A 20691-nucleotide genomic window follows, 5' to 3' on the forward strand; every position below is an offset into this window, starting at 1 on the left:
AAAACAACTGCACTGAATTTCTATAATGTTTTGAAAATGTCAAAAGTTAGAAAACTATGATTTAACAGTAGTTTAAAACATTCCTCTTCCCTCCCGGTCCCTCCGTGTGTTATCATTTACTACTTGCGCCATCACCCTGAAAGTTTATGAGTGGCATGCTTGTGTACACACTGTGGTGTCTGGATGCACATTAACCGTTTCCCTCCCTCCCTCCCCACACACTCCTCCCAATCAAGACCATTATTATCCCAGGCGTGCTGCAGGCTCCCAAAATATCTGTCAGGCAGCTGTCGGCACCTCTTCGCTCAGCAGCTGGAGAGGCTCCGAGGCACTCCCCCCACTTTCTGCCCTGATGCCACATCCACCCTCGCCCCGGACGGGAGGTAAAATAAACTCCCCTAACATCCCTGAGTCCGTTTGCTGTGTTTGTCCTCTTGTCAAAGCAGCCCCCTGCAGGTTTCGGGCACTTACGAGCAATAAAATAGCTGACAAATGGTGTGTGTTAGGCATGAAAATCAGCCACCAAGACAGCAAAGGAAGCTCGGTGGGTTGAATCCCTGTCCACACCTTCCACTGTAGTTGCCTTTGCTACAATGATGTAATCAGTTTATCTGAAGATTATAATGTTTAGTGACTTTAGAGCAGCTGGACATCTCGTAAAGTTTCGTGCAAGACCAGGAAGGCAGTCATTATAGTAATATGAAAACAAATAGGTTCTTAAAATAGATTTCATTTTTAACCAGTAATAAAAGTTTAGTTCTTCAACGGCAAAAATGTGCTGAATGGTCTGAATTTAACTGGAGCAAGGTAGAGGTCAACGTTTACAAAATGATTTCAGATATGAAAAAAAAGAAGGACACCTCCTCATGGTGACTATTTATGGCTGGAGGCACTGAATCAAAGTCAAAAACTGAAATGCACATTTAAACCTTCCACCCTCCTGCCAACTTGTTATGCTCCATCCCACTCGCAGTGGCCACCTCTGAAGCCAATGACAGGAGGAGAAAGAACATATTGCGCTTCCTGTTGAGATTTCAAGGGGAGAGCAGGACAGATAGATATAGTATGTGCTCTGGAAAATCTCAGCTGCTCTCCTATGGTTAGGATAATGTATGACTGCAACTAATCCAGCCCTCTGAGCAAGAGTTCTTCTTGAGTTGGTGCCAAGATTTGATCAGAAACAGGCTTGCTACATGTCTGGATACTTTTTCTTCTGTTTTTTTTTTTTTTTTTTTTTTTTTTTCACCATTACTCTCTTTTCTTCAGTCCTTTGTCTGTTTTAAACTCTTTCATGGGCCTGATATAACTCTTACAGTAAAATATGTTCACGGTACACGGGGCGCAAATTTAAACAATGGCTTCACAGTATCAGTGAGAAGACAGGCGCTTGTGATGAACAACATGATCCTATTCTGACATGCCAAGGCTTTCTTCCAATAAGAGCGACATCATAATATCAACCTCGGGAAGCATTCTTCCTGTCTTCTCGATCCCTGGCTTGTCCCTTCTTGCCCTCTAGCAAGCAGGAAACGGCTGCATGCAAGATTTGAGATCTGAGATCAACAACAGGGAAGATGACTACCACTGAAAAACCAGGCAGCAACATTAAAGAGAGGAGGATCTTCTCTATGGCTGCCACCTCTCGCCTGGTTATTATGAACAGTTTGATGCAGCAGGTTTGTTACGGTTTTAGTCGTACTACCTCAATATGTTACAGTTCTCCGCATGTGTAGAGGAGGTCAGTAAAATCTGTGTCAAACTATCCCATGTAAGATTTACTGACAGAAAATGTTGAGTGATTTTTTTTTTTTTTTTTTCTGGCATTAGTTTGAAGCACAGCATCTGACTCTGTTTAGTTTTGAAGGTCTGAGATTCCAAGTTTTTGTAAAATCACAATCACGTCTCTTCTCATTTGAGCTCTCCTTTTCTTTGTTGTTTTCCCCCTGGAGAAAGACAAAAGCAACCAAATAATAGTGAATTTTCCATCGTGCTCTCCAAACCCCCCCTTCAAACCCCTGAAACCATCTCACCCTCCTCACCACCGGCGAACCCCACCCACACGCCGCTTCTCTTCATTCTCTCACTCTTCATTCGTTTCTCTGCTTCAGTGCAAAGCCAAACAAGCTAGCCATTAAGTTGAGTTAAGCGCAGGAAGTGGGCCTTCGGGCCAGGCGGCACTGTTTACAAGGAGCTAGTCAGGTTTCAGCGGTGCTTTGAAGTGAGCAGCACACAGGAGACTGTCTGTCACTAGGCAAAGGCCCAGCACCGCTCCACTGACTCACTCGCATTCCCTCCATTCATCTGAGCGGAGAGAGGGAGGGAGGGAAACAGGGAGGTAGGGAGGGAGGCGGAGGGGGTGGAAAAACGCAGAATAGAAGAGGCGCAGGTAGATTTATGGTTTTTTTTTCCCCCCTCAGAGTATCTGTTCCTACCTTTAATCACTCTTACCTGTCTGTTATTACAACCCCTCTTTATTTAACCCCTGGAAAGGATATAAGGAAGACAAACATCAACTTGTCCAACAGGTCATGAGATATGAGAGAGGCGGATTGGTAGAAAGTGTCTGTTACGCTCTCTTAACGGTAATTATAAGTGAATCTAGAGAGGTGCCGCAATAGGAGCCCCCCCAAACCTTCGCTCTAACAATAAAAGAGCACACACAGTACGTTACAGTACAGTACGTACGTGTCATTCTCAATCGCCTGCTTGTAGCCCGAAGCTTCTGCTTTAAGGCAAGAGGATCAGCTTTCTTCAACACACCCAATCTACTTCATGACATCACTGCAGACAAGGTTCAATTTCAGCCGTGTACGGCTTTGGGGGATTCCAGCTTGGCACAAAAGCACGGTGGGCCCAAGAGAAGTAACACCGCCGCAACGCTTGTTTTCCCTTCTACCAAACAGGCAGGAACATTTTCACACCTATGCAACGGCACTCACTTTTCATGCCAGATGATTCCTGTTGGTTTAACCGAGGCCCTCTCTCACAACAGGCCAAAAAAAAGAAAAAAAGGTTTCTTGTTTTGTTTAGCACTTGAAGGCAATGTTAGGGTACACGTGTGAAGAGGCCCCGCACCACATTTTTACAGGTTGGAACCAGTTTCTCACACAAAACACACCGATGTGAAATATTTTAGAAAATGTCGACAGAGTGGAGATGTATTTTCAATCTCATTCCTTGTAGGGAAATCCAGTCTCGTGTTAGAGGCTGATTTCCATTGAGAATTCTTATAATCTTTTACTGTTGCTAGCCAGTCTGAAGCAACAGATGTTCAGGTGTGATACGACCCTCACCCCCCTGAGAAAACACCGTAACTGTGCTTTTTTTTTTTTTTTTTTAGCAAAGAAAATAACTTGTCATCAAGAGTATTTAATCATTAAAAGGAATACTGAACATATGGAAGGGCACAAAATGAAAGAAAAACACAATGAGTTCGTCCCCTTTAACTATAAATTCAAAATCAAGCATTTGATGTAGCTGTTTGATGATAATCTGCACATCCTGCCGAGACTCCGCACATGTTTTTGGTTTAAGACGAGTAAAAAAGCTTCTTGGATATCATCCAACAGACTGAAATGTACACACTGTTGCATTGCTATCATAAAAAAAAAACATAATTTATAACCAAGAATGGACAAAAACACAAAAACAAGCACGTATACATCTGGGCTGGTGGCATCTTACAGTGCAAAAAGTAAGTAAAAGATAAGGAAAAGTATTCACTTTCTTTAAATACAAATATATAATTTCATGTTTTTACAAATACTATTTACAATTTCATAAAATTGTACATGAAATGTTTACAGAGAAGAAAAAAAAAAAGAACAAAAAAAGAAAAAGAGTCTTTGTACCACAGCTCTTTTACTCGCTCTGCTGAATCATTCCTCCCCAATGAGTTTATGGTGGCTTTAAGAGCAGAGCCAGAGATGGTGAGGAGAGCATTTCAGCATACGGCATCCACAGCCATGATTGTTATTTGTTCAGACAGTCAGGTTCAGTTGGTGTTTATCCAGCTTGTCTTTTTTTTGTTGTCAAGACCTTACCCTCAGTTCGGCATACATGTGTGACTATAAAGCTGAGGCAAATACAAACGCTGTACAAACCTACGGCTACGCCTCGCTGTGCTCTGTACCTATCAGGTAATAAAATACAAATTAGTCCCAGCAAACGTTCAGATGTCCCTTTTATTCTACACAGTGGTCTCTCCTTGTTTGCCATTTGTCAGCCTTGTGTAGAACTTGTGCCAGGAGTGCAGCGTCTTTCCGGACCAGATCCAGAAACCAGAGGTGATGCCCACTATCAGGGTCATCAGGTACTTGATCATGTAGACGGTGAAGTCTGGGGTCATGTGGGGTCCGGCCTGCAAAGGGCAGGGAATGGCCAGGCTCCTGCAGTTATGGATGACCCAGCTGCGCTCCCAGTGGGGGCGGAAGGCCTGCTCGTAGAAGAAGCAGGCGATCACGATGGTGGCGGGGACGGTGTAGAGCACGCTGAACACCCCGATCCGGACCATCAGCCGCTCCAGCTTCTCCGTCTTGCTGCCGTCGTGTTTCATGATGGTGCGGATCCTGAACAGCGACACAAAGCCGGCCAGCAAGAAAGAGGTGCCGATGAAGAGGTAGATGAAGAGAGGGGCCAACACAAAGCCCCGCAGGGGGTCCAGGTTGCTGAGGCTCACGAAGCAGACGCCGCTGAGCACATCGCCCTCGATCTGCCCGATGGCCAGGATGCTGATGGTCTTGACGGCCGGCACCGCCCAGGCTGCCAGGTGAAAGTACTGAGAGTGAGCCTCAATGGCCTCGTGGCCCCACTTCATACCTGCTGCCAGGAACCAGGTGAGAGACAGGATGACCCACCAGATGGAGCTGGCCATGCTGAAGAAATAGAGCATCATGAAGAGGATGGTGCAACCTTCCTTTTTGGTGCCTTGGACGATGGTCTTGAAGGCATCAGGGCTGAAGCTGTCGTTGCACACCACCCTGTCCCCCAGGAAGTAGCCAGCTATGTAGGCTATGGAGACCATAGTGTAGCAGCCAGACAAGAAGATGATAGGTCGCTCGGGGTATCTGAAGCGTTGCATGTCAACTAAATAAGTGGTCACTGTGAATAACGTGGATGCACAACAAAGCACAGACCAGACCAGGATCCACAAGCGGGAGAAATGAATCTCTTTATCACTGAAGAACATGTTGCCACCGCTCCTGGAGGACTCGCAGGGGGCTGCACAATCATTCTCATCTAAAAATTTATAATTCAGATATGGAGGAACTTTGAGAGCAGACGGGCAGCGGAACGGCCTCTCGTGCGGGTGGACTATAGGCTGGGTGCTCTGGACAGGGATGATGGGAGGAACGGTGGCGGCGGTGGAGTCGTTCTGGCCCACGCAGATTTGTCCGTCTCCCAGCACGGGGAAGTTCTCGCAGTGCAGTCGGTCCGGCCATTGAAAGCCGAACTTGTTCATGAGAGCCTCGCAGCCCTGCTTGGCCCGCTCGCAGATGGACCTGCACGGAGGAATGGCCTTCTCCAAAACCGTGCACACTGGCGCATACATGGAGCACAGGAAAAACTTCAGCTCCGGCGAGCACTGTACCTTCACAAGGGGATAAAACTGGTGCACCTCAAGCCCTGCGTCCTCCTGGTTGTAGTGGCCCACTAAATTGGGCATGATGGTTTGGTTGTAGGCTATGTCCGTACAGAGAGGTATCGAAATCGGCTGACAAAATCCATGCTCGGGGACCATGATTCCGTTGTCCCCTTGGTGCTGTGCTGATATCAGCAGAGGCAGCAGGACCGCCACAGACCAAGTCTGGCAAAAAGTCATGTTTCCAACTTGAAGATAACTTTGGCCCGATTAACTTGCTGTAACTTTCTTTATCGTGTGGCTACCATCGGTCCTGGAAACCACAATAAACCTGCAAATGGAAACAGTCTGGTGATTAAGTCCCGAGCGCTGCTCTCTTTGTGCTTAGTCTCTGCGTAAACACTGCTGTCTGACTTTTTTTTTTTTTTTTCTTTTCCACAACTTCGATTCCCTCATCACAGTCAAAGCAGTCGTAGTATAACAGAGGCCATAACTTCCGGTGGTGGATTTCAAAATACAACCCGGTGTCGACAACGTTTGAATCTTAAGACGAAATGTTTAACATAGATGATGACTCTGACAACCTTTGTCCAGTGGGAGAATATAACTAAGAACATTTACCAAAGTATTTAATGTAAGTAGCTACAATGAATTCCATTCAATTCAAAACTTAATTACAGACTCATGGTCCTGATAAAGGACAAAATATCACATGGAATAAAATACACAGAAAAGCACAAAAAGCTTAAGGCTCAGCGTGTTGTTAAACCCTGTGGTTTGACACAAACAAGTTCACTTCATTTCTCATTTACCTGATAAATTTACACCTGATATTTCTTAGAGAAGTTTGTTAAGTATTGACTCCTGCAGCTATCAAAAATTTCAAGTGCACGCTAAGTCTCCTAAGAAATAAATTTAAAAAAAAAAAGAAAAGTGGGGTGAAGGGATTCCCCTGTTTGACACCATTGCTGGACAAAAGTAGGACTGAAACACGAATGCCCCATTTTATTTGCGTAGTCTGTGATAGGTATACCAGTTAACCCACGTTTCTCAATGCATTTGGACACCCTCTACGTTTGTGCTTTTATTTTGAAGATAATGTTTCTTGAGGACCTGCCACATTTTGCTCATATTGTCAAACTTGACTACACAGCCGGATTTGCGTGGACCAACCAGTCTTTCAAGTTTCCCTTGAGCTAGTATGTCCGTGGAAGGAGGAGGTAGACTTTCTCACCTTAAGCACTTCAATGTCCATGTCATGATAGTGCTCCTCCATTATAAAGTCTGTCAGTCAATAGATCGATCAGAGTAAATTACAAGTAGGCCGACCTCGGATTTGTAAAGTAATTTGAGTAATTTACCGAATTACTTTCCACCTCTGCTTAACTGAACTAGTTTAATTTGAACTGATTAAATAAAACAGAACAGAACTGGATATAAATGTAAAACTATTGTCATAAATACTTACTTATATGTATATATATATATATACTACTACTGCTGCAGCTACAATTACAACTAATAGGTTAGGTTAGGTTAGGTTAGGTTAGGTTAGGTTAGGTAGTTACTTTAAAAAAAAAAAAATTTCGCTACAGCAGCATACAGAAGCAATAAGATAATAATAGAATAATAGAAAAGCAATAAAATAGCAGTAAAATAGCAGTAAAAAAATATAAAATATAAAATGCACAGTATATACAGTATATATCTATAATACTGATACTCAGTATGTATATATGAATTCCTAAATGAATGCTGCGGTGTTACGGGTGACATAAATAGAGTAGAGGTCAGAAGTGACACACACACACACACACACACACACACACACACACACACGCACGAAAACACACACTAATGGAGTGACACTCGATGTTGCTATGGGCCTGAAAATCGTGCCCGATGTTAATTGGACCAAAATTCACAATTCCTGCCGCTCAGCCAATGTGCGTTTAGCTCGCGAGGGCAACATCGAATTTATATACGGGAGTGGAGCAGCCGAGGGGGCACGAGACCCCTCACTGTCGACGGTTGAACTCAAAAGAAGTTCCCGTCGCTTAATTTAATTTAATACAGGTAGGCTAAACCCCGTGTATTAACATTAGTAGTTTTTTTTTTTTATGGTACATTTAGCCAACTTTGATTGGCAGAGAAATATATTGTCAAATTTTTTTTTTTTTTTTACCAAGGCAACATTATCAAAACCTGCTAGCTTAAATCACGTACCTTAACGGCTAAGTTATGTTTTAGTAAGTTAGCTCGTTGATTTACTTTTTTTTTTTTTTTCCTGAAATAGCAGTTTGCTAATATTTTCTACTATATATATCACACGTAAAGCCAAAATAAAAAAAATAAAAAAATCGCTGCCGTAATTACGATATAAAGCTGTGTGAAATATTGACAGCGTGCTGTGCTTTGACAGGCCTGTAAGAATCACTTCCAGGGAGGTAAAAAAAAAAAAAAAATGGCATTTGACAGTCAACAGAGCTCATTTGGAAAGACACTCTTTCACACGTACCAGCGTCAGGTAAGTAATACGTATTTATTTAATTCGTTTTATGTTTTATGACATGCCCCTTGATCAGAAACGTACTACAGGAAATGTTAGATCATCTCTGAAGCTGTAGCTACAATTGTTGTAGTTATCGATCAATCAGTTTATATTTTTTTTCTCTATTTATTGTATCTAATGTGAAATGCTAGAACATACGGAAATCATATATTTCACACAGTAAGTCTTGAAAATTGCTTGTTTTGTCAGACCGACAGTTAAATATTTAGCCATCAATAATTGACTGTCTCAAGCACTACACTTCCATCAATCTGCCAAAAAAAAAAATACAGTTTTGAATTTGTCTTGCGGTCTCTCTCTCGTGTCTCTCTCTTACAGGCGGGTGTTAATATGGATGGAGAAAATACCGGTACCATGGCTTTGCCCTTCGTTTCCATCCCCGGTGCCTCCCTCCAGGAGCAGGACTCTGCATCCTACGTGCCCTGGTCTTGCAGTACTCACGAGGATCCCTACGAACTTTTTAGTTGCACCCAGACCAGCAATAAAATCAGGTATTTCAATGGTATTCTGTGCTCGGGATTAATATGTGACTTAATGTTCACCCGCAGTGTAGTTTCACAGTACTCTGCTATCCTGTCCAATTAAAAATAAGTTTGGGGATTTATTCTGACATCGGAGGTAGTGAAATGTATGAGGTGAAAGTCTTATGTTGTGGAAGAAAAATTATTGAAGTTGTGAGCCATGTTGAATGAATGTTTTCACAAGACTAAGAAAAGTCAGATGACAGTTTTAAGAATGTAGATTTCTTTTGCTTTAAGGAAACTGACTGATAATGCTGATTGTGATGGGGAGACTGATCTGCATGGTCTAGTGTCAAATATTTTGGATGAAGCAGATTCACAAGATAAAGGGTATGTCAATGTTTGAGTTTTTCACTTGATCAGGTTTGGTATATATTACAGTACGTGTTATACAATTAATGGCCATGACACCCGAGGTGAACAAACAAAAAATATCTGACATTTGTTGGTTTTATAATCATTTAAAAAAAAGAAAAGAAAAAAAAGAACATGTCATATTAGATGAATCGACTCTGACATTAAAGGAAGTCTTCACTTTCTCTTTTAGGAGTCTACCTACCTGCAATCCCATCTGGTCTCCAAAGACAATGAGAGAAGAACTGCTGAAGAATTTTCAATCAGAAGCTAAAGCGCAGCATCACCCATCCTTTCCTTCCAACTATGTATCCCATGAGACCTTCGGTAAAGCACAGCATCAGTCTGTGGACAGAGGTGTTGAAGAAATGAGTCAACAGCCTGGTGGCTTTGCTACCAATAAACAGTGGCATTTTAATTTGCCTGACGGAGGCAGCTACTCTCACCGATCCCAGAAACTGCCACCGGGCCTACCATTGCCCAACACAAGAAACACCTACCCGACACAAATACAAGAGAGCAAATACGTCAGCATGCTAGCTTATAATGACAGAGCCATAAATAATTTCCCAGATCTCAGTGACTTCTTTAGACCTCAAAGTGAAATGAACAGCCGCCGCTTTGATCCTTTTCATGAAGAACCCATGTGTAATGAGCAGTATGTGCCGGAAGACATTAACCAACTGGTCAGCGGTTTTCAGTCATTCATGGCGAGTGAGCAAGATAGCGCATGTCGTGGAGACTTTCCAAACATGCACAAGCAGACCGTGGGGATGCACCATGAAGACAGCATGGCTGAACAATGGAAAATCTCCAGTCCTGCAATGTCAACACAGAGCACTCCTGCAATGCAGATCTCAAAACAGCTGCTGGGAGGATTTGGGACTGTGCAGAGGGGAAGAAATGGAGTGAGGAAACAAACATTTAAACATAATGCCTTTCAAGATCTACCTGATTTCAACACTCAGAACACGGAGTACTTCCAGCTACCGAAGCCGTTTTCTGCACCTCTAAACTTCTCAAACCAATACCAAAACAAAATGACAATGCACAGAGAGAACATGGACGGGAACCTGAACCAGTATTCAAAGCATCACATCCAGCAGAGCCAGATTCAGAACAGGATCAAGTCACAAATGCAGAAAGAAAAAAGGAGGATGCACATGTCTGGATGTCAGGGAGAAGGCTTCTCAAGGAGGCCCCAAGCCAACACTCACCTGAGAGGGGGAGACAAACAGCTCTTCTCACAAAATCAATACTTTGACTTTCAGGGGAGCATGCCCTCTCAGAGATTTGATGGAGAAGGCAGCGTGGTCAGCACAGGGAACATCCAGCAGTTCGTGCCTTTCATGTATCCTGTAAATGACTTCAGGAGGCAATCCAGCATGCCCATCAACGCCAACTTCAGCTCTCGATCCACACCAGCCTACGGAAGCGGTGTTCCTGGTTTGGATGCCGGTAACGTGTCAGCCAATGGATCCGCAGCTTTCAAGTCCTTCCCCAGTGACATGAGGACCCGCGGAGGAGAGACCGCTCATTATGGCCTGGCCTCAGCCATGACAACGTCAATGCTGATGAATCAAGACGGACCTGTGGTCCATCTTTACTTCTACCTGGACGAGTGTTACAAGCAGTGGAGGTGTTTGGAGAGGGAGAGAAAGAAGGTATTCTTTCTATATATGTATATTTGTATATATTTTTTTTAAGTTCCAAAGAGATATCATTATGTCTTAATGGCTTCTACCAGTCAACTAATGTGAAAAAACCCTCTATTTTTATTAAGATGAGCACTGGAGACTATACATACTTTTTGTTTTCTATCTGGTTGTCTATGAGCCTGAATTTATATATATAAATATTTTTTTTCCTCATTGTCGTGTGTTTCTATTTTAGATGGAGGTCATCCTTACGAAAACATTTTTTGGCAAAAGAGCTGCAGCAGTGACCAACAGTAACCTCCCCAAAACTCCACCAAACCCCACCAGAACCGACCATCTCATTGTTAATCAGATGAGAGAACAAGCAAAGGTGAGACCCCTGAATTACCTGCCTCCACACTGCCACCTACAGATGAATTTTGTGACAGCATGTGGTTATGTGGTGAAGGGGATATTTGCAGGTTTATCCAGCAAAACATTTGAGTTATTTCCAAAGGAAACACCCTCCCTAATTTTTTTTTTTTTTTTTTTTTGTCAATTTCCTTAGTTTGGACATCAGATTTCCGTTAGGTTGGGCATTTGATGATGCAAACAGTTCATCTCCTGTAATGTCTCGTTGGTAAATTAACAATTTCTGAGCATTTTGTTTGTGTGAAAGCTGATTAATGAGCACTCCAGGATTCAAGTAATTTTTGTGTAAAGTTGGTGTCCCAGAATTTCCACAGATCAAATTTCTATGCCGCTGTTACAACTAAATTTCCCCGCTGTGGGATTAATAGTCTAAATCAAATCATCATCTAAAAATACAACTGAATGGCATGCGAATAAACATGACTGAATGTTGTGTTGTTATTTTTGGTTGCGAGTCTGATTCCGTTAAAAGTTAAACTACTTTTAATACAGACTTAACATTATTTTGAACATGATAACAAGATATTTAGAATTTGTAAGTGAAGTATAGATGTATGAAACTAAATAAATAATGCCACCCTTTTGTTGGACTTGCATACAGGAATGTCACATGAAGAAATGATATTTGAAGTCTGATATCGAAGGTTGATGATGTCGGTGCGTTGCAGGTGGCGAGCCTTCTGGACAGAATGGAGTACCTGTGCTGCCTTCCCCTCCACACCAACATCCACACGGCACTGAGCAGACATCATATGGCGATCTGCCTCGCGCAGGCAAAATGCAAGGAGGACACCGCGAACATGACCAAACACCAGAGACCTCATTTCACAGAGGACAGAGGTAAACCCGCCGTCCCACCGTTTGACGTTCCTCCGTCCGATATGCTGCTGGGCTTTTAACTTGCTGGTGTTTCACAGACGCCTACCTGGTCGTGGCACTGAGCGACCTCGCCGCGGCCACCAGGAGGCTCCGCACAGCTGTGTGGTGTGCTCTCCAGATGATACTGCCGCAACCGGACAAGACGCACGACCACAACGGTAACGACGAGGCCACACGCAGGGAGAGGTGCACCTCCCCGCTGGAGGGATACGGTTTTAAGATCTGATAGCCGACAAGTTGAAGGTGATGATTAAAGTCACGTCATTAATTTAAAGCCACTCCAGAGGACACTGATTATACTGTAAGCAATCCCATAGCCAACAGGGTGGTGAAAACAAATGCATTTTATCTGCAACGCAGTGATCACTGCAGAATAGTAGACAATCAATTTGAAGCTTGATGATGATTGCATTTTTTTTTTTTTTTTTAACCAAACAGCAACTTTTGTTGTGTGGGAATTGCATGAAATGTAATTTCTCCTGCTGCATGTGTAAGACATGTCAAATTATCTTTAATCTCCTTTAATTAGTGACAGTTCCAAATTAACACGAGTCTTGCTCCATCACTGATGATTTTAAAGGCATTATTTAAGCACTATTTATTTGGGATATATTGGAACGTCAGTTCTGGGATAAGTTCCCAAGCAATTATTGAATCACAGGGGAGGTAGTTTAAAATCAGCATGCCAAATATTTAAGCATTTTCTGAAGTGTTCCAATTAATTTCTTCAGCTTCTCTTTCTCCTATATAATCGTAACATATTTAATCAAAAGTTTTTTGTTTTTTTTCATCTGCAAGTTTGGTGAAGTTCAAATTGAGCCAACAAACTTCGGGAAAAAAAAGAAGAAAAAAAAAAAAAAGTTCAACATTTGACATTTAAAGGCATTAATGACACAAGTATAAAATATTAGGAGTGATGTGTCAGTTCTTCAGAGATGGTCGTGTATCAAAGTAAAGTAACGATTCTGTGGAAGCATTCGTTTCTAGACTTCCTGTGTGCGTCAGCACTCGTCTGACTACGTTTTAAGAATATGTGCAGGGTTGTTCAATTCCCTGTAAATTTAATGTTCCTGTTTTATTTTTCTTGTAACATGTTCTGTGAACTGAAAAACAAAACAAAAAAAAAATAAAGCAATCCAAATTGCTGGATTTTTTTTTTTTTTTTTTAAATCATTTTTATTATCAATATCAATTTAAAAAGACGTTGAACCTAATTAACATTCAAACGATGGTACATGTTATATTTGAGGTATAATTTTAGCGACCGCTCTTTTGTTCTTGTTCTCAGACAAAATGTGTTCACCGCGAGACTAAAACCGAAAGCGATGAAATGCGAGCGATGGAAGTTTGACAGCAACACCTGCCTTCACTTAGAGGTCGTGCAGAAATATAAGGCATTTGCGAGACGTTGGCACAGAAGATAACAGCAGGATCTGGACCGAGATGCTTCACAAGCAGTCCTGCATTTTTGACCAGAATAAATCTTAATTTGTACTACAGGTTTATATTTATAAAAAAAAAAAAAATTGAGGGGGGAAGAGGGGAGGGACTAAAACTCACAACAACAAAAAAAAAAAACTCATTTTGATTTTTGGTTCTGCACGACATCCAGCTCATTGTTCTTTACACGTATTATGAAATGCAGAAATGAATTAACAAGTAAATTTGGATTTACCTGACATTTTCACATACTGAAGGTACCAATGAGGTTCAGCTATAAAGAGGCATAGATTGTAGTAGTTGTTTTTTTTTTTTTTCTTTCCCATTTTGTCTCGTTTAAAAAAAAGCCGTTTCACACACAAAGTGTCCTTTCTTTTTTTTTTTTTTTTTTTTTATCTTTTGCGTTCGCCTTTCTGCGTACGCTTCTTCTCCTTCTCCTTCCGGTCTTGTTTGGCCAGTTTGTCCTTCTCCCGCTGCATCTTGTCCGTCTCCTTCTTCTTCTGAGCGTCTTCGCGAGCCTGGTCACGCTTCTGCTTCCGCCTGTTCATCACCTCCTCCACGTTGGTGTTCTTGAACAGGGCTAACGCGCTTTCGGTGAAGGACAACTGGACAGGAAGCAAAAGACGCTAAATCTAGCATTTCTACGCACGGGAGGCGCGGACGATCGGCCCGAGCAGCGTCCATTCACGCGATGAGATTCAATTACGTGCGATTTAAAAAAAAAAAAAAAAAAAAAGGCTTTCAAGATCATAAACGGCCTCAAAAAAAAAAAAAAGGATACATTTCTCATTTCCGGTGAAGTTATTCCCGCTCGGCTCCTCTTCTTCAGCTTCGGTGCGTTTTGTCAAGGAAAGAACTGACCGCCGGAACAACATTCGCTTCCCTCTTCCCGTCAATATGCTGCGGGGGGACCGTCGTCTCCGCGCGGTCAAAAGAAATGTCGGCGGACAAAGTGACAAATACACAACAAACCCCATTTCACCAAGCGCGACCGAAGTCTCGCGTCCCTTTCGGTCTACAAATTGGAAGGATATTCCTCGTCGTCCGTCACGTTGGCGTACTGGGCGAGGAGGGCCTCTTTCTTCTTCTTGGAGTCCTCGGACACCTCCTTCTGTTTCACCACGATCCGAGCCTGCTTTTCTATCATGCTGGCGATGGCCTGGACTTCGGCTACGGGACGAGAAAACGTACAGAGCGCGCCCGTGAACGCGACGACATTTCGCACCCGGCGGGCGGCGCGAAAATCAAAAGCTCCCGCTCGTCGAACGTGAAGGCGTGTTATGTACGCAGTAAACAACTTCAGCCCAATAATAATAATAATAATAATAATAATAATACAGACAAACTCATTTTGGCATATACACTTCTTCAGAGCATAACAAAAAAAATAAAAATTCTATTTTTTATTTGGACTGTTGTCCCAAGATTATTATTATTTTTTTTTAAACCAGCATTTAAACTTGTTCTCCCGTCTTGATTAATAATTATAAATTTCAAATGTAATCAGGAACGTAGACATATCAAAGTCACACAAATACCATCATCTGCATCTCTTTTGGCTGCTGACCGGCTCCGGTACTCCGTCCACTGACGGACGATCCGCTTACAGATCTCTTCCACGGCGTCCTCGTCCTTCCGACACAAAACGACAAAAGCAACGGAAGTCAAACAACAACAACAACAACAACAACCTCGTATTCTGGCGGAGAAATAACATATGACGTCAGCCGACTACAACCATGTATACTCTACCAAAACACCACGGTCCACTTTACGGGACTTTTTTTTTTTTTTTTTAATTTTTTTTTTCTTCCCCTCTCAGCCGTAATGTGCCAAACGACCGAGAAGAAGCGTCAGAGTCGATTCGCGCTGTCCGGTGCGTCCCGGTACCGACCGGGACCGCGATCATCTAAAAACGCCACATTTCTGAACGGAGTCTGGCGCGGCGAGAGGAAAGACGCTCGTGTTACCGAACGACAGCGGTGTCCGGTCCCGGGTCGATATTTAGCTCCCGACGGGTAACAGCTGACGTCGGCGCCGAGACGAGTCCCCCCCCCCGGCGGACGAGACGGACAGCGACAGATGAGACAGATGAGACAGCTCGGCCGAGCGCGACACGCCGCTTTTTTTTTTTTTTTTTTTTTTTTTTTTTGTTTTGTTGCGGGACTCACCAGAAACGCGGATAGAATTCCTTGAAGCGCATCTTCTTTCTCCTCGTCGCTCTCCTCTTCTTGCAGAATCCCTAAAATGTACGCCCCGTACACCTCCCGGTCCACTTCCAACGAGTCCAGCCGATCGTTCAGCCAGCTTTCAAACTCACCGGCGTCTGTCGAGGGCGCAGCCATCTTGGCCCTCTGAGGTCTTTCGCTGCCGCTCGGCTGTCCTTTTTCATTGCCTGTAGAAAAAAAAAATACAAATACAAATAAATACACGTGTTTCAAATTGCGGCTTCTTACCAATCAGGAAACAACAGCCGAGGCCCAGGTGACTGAATCACGCGTTTTGTAATGAGCTAATTCAACAGCTAATGGGTTTTAACTAAGTATTTGTTGTCACAGACTAAAAAGTCTCATTCAACTAAAGGCTCTGTCAGTCACACTTTGAGGCAGAGTTGAGCTAACTGTACAACTTTCCTGAAATGCTGGCATTTCTCAAACATGAATCTCTACAATCATTACATCCGTTTATGCATTAATGCAACATTTTTCATCATTTTCATTTTCAACTGTTTGACTATCGCCACAATATGACTGAAACCTCTTCAATTTTCTCGCAGGTTTCAACATTTTTAGCCAAGCTGTCATTGATTAATATGGAAAATTGTTTTTTTCTTTTTAACACAGGAAACTGACTGTGAAAACAAAGCTTAGTGTAGACTGGGAAAAGGCCTCGTAATCATTTCCCATGTCGCTACTGTGATGTAATCAGAAGCAGTTTTGCATGCATTTATTTTCCCTCTAAATCTAAATCGCCATCATCCTGTCACTCCTCTCTGATGTGTGTCCGCTCCACATTAAACAAAGGTAGCCCACCTATCTCTTCCCCCCCCCTCTCCCTCCTGCAGAGTGAATCTGAGAAACTAACCTTCACCGGTTGCACCTGTATTGTAGTCTATGAACAAAGATCTTGTTAACTGTCCATCTGATTGAAAAGTGCTCTGCTAACTTTGTCCTTCTGCTACTCTGGCTTGTTCTGATTCATTTCGGCAGCCAAAATTTCAATCAGTGCTAAAATGCCCAGCGTTGGCAGTCGCATTAAGTGCCCTGGGATACTGCCACGAATACAAAAGTTTGCGATTGAAATGTAATGTCTGATTGTCAGACAGTTTGTACAGAAGTACTTGTGCACTCACTCCTGGGCTTTGCGCGCTAGACGTGCCAGTGCTGGTCTATTACAGAAATTATTATTTAAAAAAATAATGAGATTTTCTTTTTAAACTCGGTGGGCAAGCTGGCAGTCAAAACAGATCTTGGCAGAACGCAATCATGATCGCAACATCACCGGAAAACTGTTTGTTTCCACCGTTTGAATGAGAGAAGGTCTTCGGTGGTTAATTTGTGTGATTGTATACTTGAGTGGCCCGCAGGTTAAGTGAAAGTAAGACATGCAGGTTTAAAAAAAAAATATATATATATATATAATCGTGTACATTTTGCATGATAAGTTGCTTAAAGTAACATTTAATTTGTGTATTTACCATTTGCAGCACTAAATACATCGCCTGTGCAAGGAGTGATGAAGTTGAAGATGACACGTTTTGCTATCAGGAATGGCATAAACAAGTGTGTTATTCCCTTTCTGGCCACTGGGTGGAAGTAGAGGACAGATTTGTTTGCGCCTCTGAGGACAGAGACACCAGATATGGTTGGATTTAGTCGCATGGCAGTAGTTTGGACCGCAGTTTGTACGTGATTCATTTCAAATGGCTCTATGAATATGCATCATAGTCATTTTGTTAAAGTATAGTTGTAAGCAGAGCTGTGGAGCAGGAAAAATGCCCCGCCAGATGTTTGTTCATCCTCTTTCATTTGACACTGGGACAACAGACAACACCTCCCAGCTGTTTGAATATATTAAACAATGTTTCCATGTGAATGGCTTGATCCTGCTTCCAGAAAGCACGTTGCGCAAGGGTGGTTATTAGTTAACCCCACATCCCCCTAGTTACACCCCTAATACACACGTGCGCACACACACACACACACACACACACACACACACACACACACACACACACACACACACACGCACGTTCCCCTCGCCACTGCTCCTACATAATAGCTTCACACGTCGCTGGCCATGCAGTAATGAAGCGTGAAGCTCCCGTGACGCCACGGGGAAGCTACCGTGGCCAACCATACTCTCTATTTTAGTGCACCACCTTCAATTCTTTACAGCCCAGATACATTTTGTATTTGGGCAAAATTCAAGCCAACGTTCATCAGACATACACGCAGGAGGATAAGTTGGCGCCTCGTCAGTACTTCTTACTCTTGGGTGTTTTTTTTTTTTTTTTTTCAAACATTTCAAGCTGGGCCTAATCAGACAGAATGTGTATCTGGAGATGATCTATTAATTCTAATCATAATTAAAATATCACATTGAAAAAAAAAACAACCCACAAAACAAACAGTAGTGTTATTTTATTTTTATTTTTTTCCAAATTCATCTGCATCCCTTAATGTTTGCGTCTGGTTTTAACGGACACGTGTACTTTACATAGTGCCGGAGCTTCTAGTAGCTGCATGCAGAAGTTGATGTAACAGACCTCCTGAAAAGAAAAAAAACCCCACTCTTTTACAATTAAGATTTTCCTATTTGAAATTGAAATGAAGTTTCCCAAAGTTGCAGTTTCTTTGATGTCCTTTGGCGCTCACTCGTCTCGAGTTATCGTAGCCAGCACCAAAATGCTGAATTTTTATTAATTTCATGTATTCTAACTGCCAAGATAGTTCCCCGTTAACAGAGTGGCGTGCTAGTGAGAAGGAAACTGCCATTAAAACAGGCTGGCGTAGTCATATTTCAAGCTGAGGGGCCCAGGGTCGGTGCATAATGCCATTGCCTCTCATAGTGCTGCGTAGCTTTAGGACGCCTGTCCTATTTATATTGAGGGGCTGCGGATTGATGCGAAATGACGAGGGCCGCGAGGCTGCTGAGTGGGTGGGCATCCACATGCTCTGCTCCACAGGCAACCCTTCTCTGCACGCACGCATACACACTCGCCAGACGCACACTTGTCTTTGTGTCCCAATGCCACCAGCCCTCAGAGGAGGGGAAGGAAAAAAAAAAAAAAAAAAAGCCCTCCGGTCTCAATGTGCAATGTCCTCTCTCTGTCAACATCTCCTCTACCGCAGCGTTAATGTGACAGAATATAACCGGAGCCCGGGACAACCGGCCTCGCGCAGAGCAGCGGAAAGCAGCGTGCGTAAAAACGAGGGCGCGTTTCCTCGTCTCCCTCGTCACGCCGTCGCTCGACGTGCAGCGGCGGCGGAAGTCGAAGGCGCCTCGGCGACCCCGCCGAATTTTAAGACCGTTAAAATCGGCCGCGGCGTACTCCTTTCAGTGTGCGGGCGAGTTCTCACGCACGCGACGCCTCGCTTCGGCTGTTGAAACGCCGACGGAGATCGTTTGCGGGGGAGAAACGAGCTACGTTAGATTTTTATTTGACGGAGCTCGCGGCACTGATATCGTTTTCACAATTGTGCTGCGTGCGGCGCATCGGCGGGAAACCGGCAGACAGGCGAGCTATCGACGCTCATTAATGTGTTCGTCTGCATTAATTACAGCAGCAGCACAAAAACATTCATTCTGAAACTGTTTCATGTTGCTTTTTGTTCTCGTTAATTGTTCTAGCGTTTGTGTTCCACCCTCTCCCACACAGACATACATACAGTCTTACTCCCGCTCCCCCCCCCCCCACCACACCACACCCCCACGCAGACTTTGACAGACACACAAACTTTATCTCTCTAGTCCAGAGGATGCTTTGTGTGTGTGTGTGTGTGTGTGTGTTAGTGTTACAGCAACCGGTAGCCGGAAATGTTGAGGAGCAGAGCAGCGGTAACAGCTGGCTGTGCCGCTGTCCGCTCACGAGTGGTCACGCTGTTACGATGAAACATTTGCCGATTGCAACCCAACGTTAATAAGGTCATCGCATCTCGAAAGCCGCCGAGGTCGCCTCGCCGCGGTCGCCTGATCTCGCGTCGGAAAACCACGGTCGAGCTTCAAATCCGCTGATCCCTGCAGAGTCACGACGACGACCCTCCAGCTCCGAGCAATAGTTTGAGACTCTCCGAAGGATTCTTATCTGCTTTTTTTTTTTTTTTGGCAGAGTTAGAAAATCGATCGCACTTGTATTGTCTGTGCAGTAGATACAAGGTTGCGGCTACCAGCTGGTTAGTTCAGCACAACGAGATACAACAAGGCTCATCTCTGTTCAAACTGGACCTCTGAAGCCCACAAACTGACATGTTGCATGTCAGGTTTTTTTTTTTTTTTAATCTGGTCCAAAATCCCAGTGTAAAAATGGCAGTTTTCCCTTTTATTTTATATTTTATGTTTGTTTTATTTTTTTTGTACTTTAAGCACTTGACTTCCTCCTGGCTTGGGAGCAGTTGCTCGCTAACCGGTGGAGACTCTGGAGAGCGCTACAACTCAAGGAATGGGACATAACAAAACGCCAAACAAGTCTTTGAATTCATTAAATAGACGATTCAATTGTATTTATATAGCACCAAATCACCGCACGGGTTATTTCCGTGGCACTTAACACATTCAAGTCCTTACAGCAGAACTTTACAGAAACATAAACATTTTATAACGTGTGAAATTAGTGAGCGCAAGAGATATCAACGTATTTTGTTGGCTTAAACAGGGGCAGCTTTTCAGTGTTCCAGTTTTATGTGCTAAACTAAGCTAAGCTAAACTAAACTAAACTAAGCGGCTGCCGGCTTACTGTCGCTGCATCCCTGCGGCCTTGGCTCTCTGCGGAGCAACAAAGAAGTCTTGTTTGTGAAACGTTAAAACGGGCGGCCGTTAGAAGTTGTTACCGTCACACAGCAGAGAGCAACAGCTGCGCTCAGCTTGAATTCGCCGCATTTGCAACGCCCAGAAGTTTTCCCAGAGAAAAACGAGCCGATCGAATCTTCTGACAACTATTTCCGCTTCTCGTGGCGTCCGTCCGTCTGTCTTCCAAACACAAATGTTACTGGAAAAGTTCAGATCCTTCGTCACGTTTTGGTCCCGTAGTGGGAAATTACAATTTAAAATCAGAAG

The 20691-nt window shown here is 43.4% G+C and overlaps 2 protein-coding genes across 2 annotated transcripts; both read right to left on the minus strand.

Moving 5' to 3' along the window:
* Positions 1-3428: 3428 nt before the first annotated feature.
* Positions 3429-6047, minus strand: fzd2 (frizzled class receptor 2). The gene has a single exon (XM_069148671.1). The coding sequence runs from the start codon at positions 5819-5821 to the stop codon at positions 4190-4192; it is 1632 nt and encodes a 543-aa protein (XP_069004772.1). The 5' UTR covers positions 5822-6047; the 3' UTR covers positions 3429-4189.
* A 7560-nt stretch (positions 6048-13607) lies between these two features.
* On the minus strand, positions 13608-15778 carry ccdc43 (coiled-coil domain containing 43). The gene is made up of 5 exons (XM_069148672.1): positions 15588-15778; positions 14955-15048; positions 14451-14586; positions 14198-14250; positions 13608-13996 (listed from the first exon to the last, which is right to left on the minus strand). Exons 1-5 carry the CDS (start codon positions 15759-15761, stop codon positions 13809-13811), a joined length of 645 nt encoding a protein of 214 aa, XP_069004773.1. The 5' UTR covers positions 15762-15778; the 3' UTR covers positions 13608-13808.
* Positions 15779-20691: the final 4913 nt, after the last annotated feature.

Source organism: Embiotoca jacksoni, unplaced genomic scaffold (assembly GCF_022577435.1).
Source record: "Embiotoca jacksoni isolate LCO1_2020_lvr unplaced genomic scaffold, fEmbJac1.0.p SCAF_15, whole genome shotgun sequence".
Taxonomy (NCBI): domain Eukaryota; kingdom Metazoa; phylum Chordata; class Actinopteri; family Embiotocidae; genus Embiotoca; species Embiotoca jacksoni.